Source organism: Macadamia integrifolia, chromosome 2, assembly GCF_013358625.1.
Source record: "Macadamia integrifolia cultivar HAES 741 chromosome 2, SCU_Mint_v3, whole genome shotgun sequence".
NCBI classification, from domain to species: domain Eukaryota; kingdom Viridiplantae; phylum Streptophyta; class Magnoliopsida; order Proteales; family Proteaceae; genus Macadamia; species Macadamia integrifolia.
Genome location: NC_056558.1, coordinates 38,976,225 through 38,984,361, shown reverse-complemented (window position 1 = coordinate 38,984,361; position 8,137 = coordinate 38,976,225). Strand labels below are relative to the sequence as shown.

Genomic DNA, 8,137 nt, shown 5'->3' with positions numbered 1-8,137 from the left:
GTGTGAAATTGATTTTTTGACAAGGGAAATTGAAGGCTCTAACAGATTGCAAAAAAACTGGAGACCCTGAAGACCGATTTCCTGTTGAAGTAAGGATTTAGAGCTCATCCTTACGTGGGGGATGCAGTTCCAAAAAACAAATGAGCACAATTGAGCCAACAGAAGTCCCATGTGAATGTATAATTTGGTCATCAATTATTTCGCCATTATGGCTCTCATCATTCTGTATCATACTTCATACACCATTATTTTTTTTCATTATTAAGGCATTCCATTTGGGAACAGAGCATAAGGTACTTGGATGTGAAATACCTGTTCAGTATGGACAGTTGGATGGTGACCCAATCACACGAGGTTCTCGGGGTTTTTATTTTTATTTTTGAAAAAAGATTGCTACTTTTATACTCTTCTCATATAATAAATAGTGGGCCTACATTGATTTTCTCTCTCCTATGTTGATCATGTGGGTCCCAGTGAACCCATATAGATTATATACATTTCTCAACCCTCATTGGTTTAGCATGCAGATTCTTTCTTACACGCCTCAAGTTTATTAATTTGATGTACCACATTGAAAAACCTAAACTGATTGAATTCTTACTCAACTGACGTCCCTAAGTTCAAATAAATACCTCCACTGAAGAAGTAACCTCGAATTAAAAGAGTAAAACGGCATGAGCAGTTATCTTTCAAATAAGCTCCCTCCTTTTTATTTTATTTTTTCGTTTTAACATTTCAATTGGTTGAAGTCTTCAAAAAGGTGGAGTCATCTAAGGGTGAAAAAGTAGTCCCACAAAAGAATAGGGAAGTGTTTACCATGAGGAATAATGATGATCCAATTGGGGCAGTTGAGATGTGAGGATTCATGAGAAAGTCTAAGGGGTACAGAGTGGGTGGACTAAGTGATGAGCCAATGTCGAGTGAATGGGAGGAGAGAGAAGTGTGCATCGAAGGTTTAGCTTTGGGTATGAAATCATGAGGATTGAATTGTTTCTCTTCTCTTGATTTTTCATGGAAGTTGGATCTTATTTCATGGATATACACAGTTCATCAAACCACGTAAATCTCTTACCTCGTGTATGTACTTGTTTTATCTGGTGAGTTGCACATGATTTTGTGTATCTGCTCACATCGAAATAGAATGTAGTGAAATTGTCTGTATATTATTGAATATAATAATATACAAATTCCCACTGGAATCTTTATTACCTAACTGGTATTTCAATAGACTATGTTTAGTTATAATGGAAATTAAATAGAAAAGAAGTGAAATTTTCATACTTTAAAAAGAAATATATGTAATCATTACCCATGGGATTATAACATTAACTTTAAATCATTCAATATTTGATTATAAAATTGTACTTTTCTTTGCATCCAAAACCCTTTACTATAATATGTAAAATAAAAATTACATTTAAAATATATCATTAATAAATACGATTAAAAAAAATAAATAATTTATACAATCATTTTAGACAATGATTATAAACATTTTTTTTTTTTTAAGTATGAAAATTTTATTTCCCTCTCTTTCAAATTTCTATTGCAACCAAAGGGGCCATAATGATACCATTCAGAATCACGTACAAATACCAGATTTTAGCGGGACACCGGACGGTCCGGTTCTGGTCCGAAATTGACACGCTTATAATCGTATCTCCGTATCCTACTCGATCGCCCACTGTAGCTGTCGTCTGCCATGGCCTTAAATTGTCTGAGGCTTTGAGCCTGGAGAAGGGAGTGAGAGGGCCGAGAGAGAGAGAGAGATGAGCGTGATGGAAGTAGTGGAGGGCGAGAGCCCATCAACTTGTGCATACACGCTGCAACCGACCCCTTTCTGCAACGAGGATATACTGTTCTGCATCGATGTCGACCATGAATCTCTGGTGGAGATGAAAGTTTCTGGTCCAAAAGGTCGACCTATTACGAGATTGGATTCAATCAAACAAGCAATCATTCTCTTCGTCCATGCCAAGCTCGCCATCCATTCTGAGCACCGTTTCGCCTTCGCGGCTCTTGGTCAATCCGCTTCTTGGGTATCCCCGTCTTCAAATTTTGCTTGCTCTCATTTTTTCTACCAGAAATTCGATGCGATTTCTCGCATAATTTCGTGTAGGTTTAATGGTTCTGGCTTTGGCTTTTCTGCAATCGTGCCTTGATGTTTCATTTTTGTCTTTTTTATTATATTCTTGGTTAATTGGTTATCAATAGCATGATTTGAAACAAAGATGAGAACATTTGATGTGAATCACCTGATTCTCTCTTGATTTTGTTGGGCGTTTCACAAATATCTGATCTCTCCCTTTGGTACCTTGGAAAATTTTGTAATCATTTTTTTTCATGATATTGAAGCTTCGGAAGGAGTTTAGGAGCGATGTTGAATCTGCTATTGCTGCGCTTCGTATGATCACCGTCGTTCCTGATTCTTCTTATGGTCAGGCGGATCTCACCCAGCTCTTTCGAGTAGCAGCTCATGAAGCAAAGAAATCTCGCGCACAAAATCGTATTCTCAGGCTGGTAAGAATTGAGTTAATGCATTTTATTGTTACCTTTGGAAAGCAGCCCTTAATCCACATTTCCTTACTAATAACAAAACATACTAAATCTTAATAGTTTCTGAGGCTTCTACTGCCCCATGGATTGCTTTTGCAAGTTACATTGGAAGAGAAAAGCCAAGTCACCCAAAATGACAAATATATACAGCAACAGAAAAGCAGCCTGAGACTACTCAGTAGGTTAAGACCCTAGATACATAGGGTCCTGATCACCATCCTTCTTGGTGAGCTCATGAACCACATATATACCAAGATCCTAGAACTGAAGAGGATAACATCCAATCACTAGAGAGAAATCCCTATAATCTCAAGAGACTCAACATCTATAGAAAATAGAGTACACAATCAAAGTTTAAACTCCACAACTGTTGAATTTGCTTCTCCAATAGGCCTTGAGGAGATGCACAACACATTGTGAAAACAGTCACCGGAAAATAGTCTAGGCTAAATAAGATGGCTACCCAACTTATGGATCCTTGGTGATCTGGTCCTTCCAAGTTAACTGATAGTAGATCGTAACTTTATGCTAATGTATGCAGATACTTAGAGCAAATGCTTTTGCATGGATTTATGGGAAATGATGAATTTCACGGACTGAAGTTTTAGCTTTTGATTTTTTGAACTAGAGATAGACTTACTTTTCTTCAAAGAATTTAGGGTGTTGGTTCTTGATTGAACATTATAGAACATTCATGTTGTCCCTCTGACAGAAATAAAACTAAAAAAAGGATTATTTTGATTCAACTATCTCTTTGAATTGTATATTTTGGATACTAAGCAATTCCTTCAGAATGAGGTTTCAGATATCGTTATCATGCTCCATCTTGTTCCAGGGTGATACTTCTCAAAATGTCAGACAATCTTGCCAAGGAAAAATATAATATTAATGTTGATCATCGGTCCACCTAGTACCGGATGATGATTGTCCCGGAAGGCTGGACCCATATACAAATATGGCTATTCCAGATGATCTGATACCAATCTTTGAAACCATGCTGCAGAGAGTAATATCTACAAACCTGTGCTTATAGTTGCAATTCCTTTTTATCATATCAAGATCCCAGTAGTTTCCTAACATCTGTCACAACAAAATTGAGGTTCAGAGCCAGTAGTTTGGGAATGCTGCAATGTTCAAGAACTTGGTATTTTTCCTTGGATTTATTGTTGTTTCTCTATCTGGAAGTTGACAATATAGAATGGTTGGCTGGGTTAGGTTACAATTTTATGGCAGTTCTGCTGATAATCAGGTGGTTAAAAATACCATTAGATGATGGATTCATAGCTGGAAGGATTGAACAGATGTTTTACATTAAACGGGCAGGCAACTGTAAGACTAGTTGCTCTTTGTCCCGAACTCGGTAGCTCACTCGACTCTACCCCAAGAGCTCCGCTGCAAAGGGGTGCTGCCTCGCTTGTACCTGAGGTATAAAAGTCGTTTATGAGACAGAAACTCAGGTGCGTTAGCCAACCCCGTTGCTAAAGAACTAGTGCAGACAAGAAGAAAAAAATGGATAAGAAAGAGCCTGGACAATTGGACCAAAGTTTCACAGTAATCACAAAACACATCCAATGGGCAGGAAATACCTTCATGGGGCTGATGCAGGGACAGTCCCTGGACTGGCCCAAACCTGTTGGGTAGCCCAGATGGAGATGAACCTGATTCACAATTGATTGTTGGGGATTTACTTGTAATATTTTATTTTTGAATGGACTATGTGGTCGTAGAGTCCTTCCCCTATTTTATTATTTTGCTTCTTCTAAGTTGTTCCTAGAAATTACGATACTCCACTCCTTTACAAACTTCAGATTATTTATAGAATTGTCATTGCCCCTGTGTATTTGGATTTTTTGTTCGAGTGAGGCCCATAAGTCAGGTGCTGCAACTCTGGATCCACATCAAGGGCACCAGGGGGTGGAAGAAAAAGAAAACAATATCCAAGGGGAACTCAGAACTTCATTAGTTTTGTTATGAAGGACAAATCTATGAATGGAGGTTCTTAAGAGGCTTTCTCTCTCTCTCTCTCTCTCTAAACACACTGATGCGGGAGCACTTCTTTGGACAGGCTCAAACCTATTGGGTTGTCCATATGGAGATGAACCGGGTCCTAATTTAGTTTTGGTCCAGTAGGATATTATAGTTTATTTATGTATTTAGATTTGTTATTTCGATTTATCTTGTAATCTTTTGTTTTACTTAGGCTAGAGATCCATTCCATTTCTAGGCTTAGAGTTTGATTCCATTATAGTTTTAGATTGGGTGAGATAATTAGGAGATAGTTTAGATTTTATTTCTATTTTTGCATTAGACTACAATTAGGAAACTTTTAATTTTGTTCTTGTAAATATGCTTGTAACCCAATTCATTGGGCAGTTAGACTTCTTTTATTGTTTCCCTAGAGCTCTCCACCTCCTATTCTGCGCACTAACAATCCACTCTGCCCACAATTGTGGATTGTTCCCTTCCATCTACTCCCCTTCATACTTTGCGGTTAGAATCGCCACCCTGGGGCGATTTGAATTCCGATGGTCCTGTCCCCATTAAACTTCCCTATTGTGAGTAATGACCAGAAACCAGATCTGGCTCTGTGACCTTTCTGCCAATCTGTTTGAGGAATCTGTTTCTCGTTTAGGAGTTAAGGATTTGACCTGCGATTGGGTGCTGCTATGAGGACTGAGTTGTGCAATCACCACTTAAACTTCAGGCCCAACCAAGCACAATTGAAATAGAGATTTCCTTGTGGTTGCTGTTAGTCAGCCTCCTGCTTCAGCTGGAGGTTGGAGGCAACCCCACCCTCTCAATGACATAACCTGCTCCCCTTCTATTCCTTATTTCCATTATTTCCCTTACCTTTATTTTTGGTTATTTCTTAGTCTACCTCTGATCAATAAATACTATTTCCTCTCTTGTCCATTCCCTTATTTGGCAACCAAGTTGCCCCTTAAACATTCTGGTTTATTACAAGTTGGCCATTCCCTTAGAAGAAGAAGCCTTGTATTGCCCACTTTAATGCAAATGACTCATTATATTACCCCAAGGGGGTAGCTCAGTTGGCGCTTGGCAAGGACCAGCACCTCACAATTTAGAGGTCATGAGTTCAACCATAATTAACCCCTGGGGGCCTATGTATCGGGGAAAAAAAGAGACTCCTTATTAAAATCAACCACAATGAGAATGGACCACTTAAACTAGACCCAGAATGACCTTATCCCTACATCTGGTTTCAACCAAAGACTAATTTTGACGGAATTGGAGAAAATAAGAAAATGAAAACAGCATTATATCCAACTGAAAAACACCAATGGAACTCTATGCTGATGTGTTTGGACCTCCCTAACCCCCTAGTTCCAACTATGTGTCCTACATCATTGGAATTATGCACACGAGCCTTAGATTAAGGCCTTGGTAACCTAGTTTATGTGTTGTGAGGAGCTGTACATGATTCTGATCAACTTGACAAAGCAGTCTATTAATACTACAATTTTTCAGATTCTCATATACTGCAGATCATCGGTTCAACCCCAATATCAGTGGCCTGCAAACCCGAAACTATTCACCTTGGATGTCGTCTACCTTCATGACAAGCCTGGGCCAGAGAATTGCCCCCAAAAGGTATATGATTCACTTGTGGATGCCCTTGAGCATGTCAGTGACCATGAGGGTTACATTTTTGAGACTGGCCAGGGTCTTTCTCGTGTTCTCTTCCGTCACATGTGTGTGCTGCTTTCACACCCACAGCAACGGTGTGCCCAAGATGACATTGACATTCCTAAGTCCCTTACTAAGAAGTCATCTGCAGCTGATTCCACACCTGGTGAAGAGAACGTGCCTGTATCCAGCCAATGAAGCGATTACATTGCAGCGCAGACCTAATATTATATTATTGTTTTTGCCTTCTATGCTTTCTGTTTGTAGTTTTTGGAGAATCTGATGATCCTTCTTACTTTTCCATCCTGTACAAATTACGAAACACTTTCTGATGCCTTGATGAATCAGTGCATGCATTGGACTTGATATGGTCGCATCATTTAAATGTTATTCTCTTGTTCTTTTATCCAATATATAGGCGAAATTTTTTAAATTTGAATCTGGAACTGTTTGCACTCTGTACCCGTGTCCACTCAGTACAGGTAATATACCTGCACTAAAGCGACATAGCCTATATATAAATATTGATTTATTCAACTTTCAGTTTGATGTTTTAGTATCACTAAATTCTCTTCCCGATGGAAGCAATAAGTTTGATTGATTAAGTTGGTGCTTGTGTTGGAGGGTGTGGTGGCTGTGATTTGCTAGCAATTATGAGTGAACAACATTATGTTGCTCAACATGAAAGATATAGGTGACAGGGATGAGATTCAGAATATTTAGTTCTCAGAATGAGTAGATGCTTCACTAGTATGCTTGGAGTTTAATGTCAGGACACGGCCTGGATCTGATGAGGTTGTCCAAGCCCAAGCAGTACTAAACTTTGGGGGTTCAGGTTGAGCAGGAGAAACAGTGGATGTTTGTTTTAATTAAATGCTTCTAAATTATGGGTAATTGCCTTGTCAAGATAAAGGAGAAGGTTCCTATAAAAAGTGGGCAAAAGGAAAAGGAAAGAATGAAAATCTTCCTAAGCACAACCAGACCCTAACTAGATGATTTATTGACCAGGGAAAAGGCAAGATGCATGCAGTATGCAAGAAGGAACGCCAAGGACTACTAGAAACAGGGAAAACCAATTAAGTTGCATTATATCATAGGCAAATACCCAAATAGAAGAAAGACAACTACTAGCACAATTGGTTGAAGCATTGCTTATAGAGTGCAAGTTTTCTAGGAGGTCTCGGGTTAGCAGATGGAAATTTCCTCTAGTTAGAAGAGATCTACTTCCTGGATCAGATGCATATACTACCCTTCTGAGGGGTGCTTCATCTAACCAATCTCCATAGCCTATCACTGCATTCCCCCTCCTCCCCCCCAATCTAGGGATACATGCGTAGTGGTAACAAGGGAGGTAGCTCAGAACCAGCGCGAGGGAATTACTAGGGGTAAGAGAGTCACGATGGGATTCCTGCAAGATCTCTCACAAGGCAAGAGGTCAAGGCCTGGCAACAAAAAGGTGAAGACAGGATTCAATTGTTACCTATATAATTCAAACTTGTTAACTCATACTCTTAATTTCCTTTATTTTTTTCGAATTTTTAGGGTTTAGGGTTTTGATGGGGAATTTCTTGAGCAGTTTATCAATATCCATCTGTAAAGTGCTTCATTTTTGTTAAGCACCCACTGCATTGAAACAAGCTTTAGGCTGACTAGTATGCTCCTGAGGCCATTGTTGCAGTGCACATGTGAGCGGGCACTCTGCTGGAGCTTGGCTTGGAATTTTAAATTTTATCCTTCATGGGTACACCTTATCTGCCATTTAAGTGAATCCTTGGGCGGTTTAAAATGCTCCCAATCTAATAAAAAAGTTGTGAATTATTGATAAAAGGAGATAGGTATATTTCCTCGGTTCCATTGAAAATGATTTAATCCACACTTCAAGGAGAAAAGTTTATGATTTTGAATCAATGTCTAGTTAACTAGATGGTTAGGG

General features: G+C 39.0%; 1 protein-coding gene across 1 annotated transcript; it reads left to right on the top strand.

Annotated features, from left to right (window-relative positions):
* Positions 1-1,686: 1,686 nt before the first annotated feature.
* LOC122071969 lies at positions 1,687-6,570 on the top strand. Its single transcript, XM_042636465.1, has 3 exons — positions 1,687-2,039; positions 2,356-2,520; positions 6,046-6,570. The coding sequence occupies exons 1-3, from the start codon at positions 1,770-1,772 to the stop codon at positions 6,400-6,402; spliced, it is 792 nt and encodes a 263-aa protein (XP_042492399.1). The 5' UTR covers positions 1,687-1,769; the 3' UTR covers positions 6,403-6,570.
* Positions 6,571-8,137: the final 1,567 nt, after the last annotated feature.

Coding starts and splice junctions, on each gene's coding strand:
- LOC122071969 (XM_042636465.1), top strand. CDS start 1,770: ATGAGCGTGATGGAAGTAGTGGAGGGCGAGAGCCCATCAACTTGTGCA. Junction 2,040..2,355: donor TTGGTCAATCCGCTTCTTGG/GTATCCCCGTCT, acceptor ATGATATTGAAG/CTTCGGAAGGAGTTTAGGAG. Junction 2,521..6,045: donor AAAATCGTATTCTCAGGCTG/GTAAGAATTGAG, acceptor ACAATTTTTCAG/ATTCTCATATACTGCAGATC.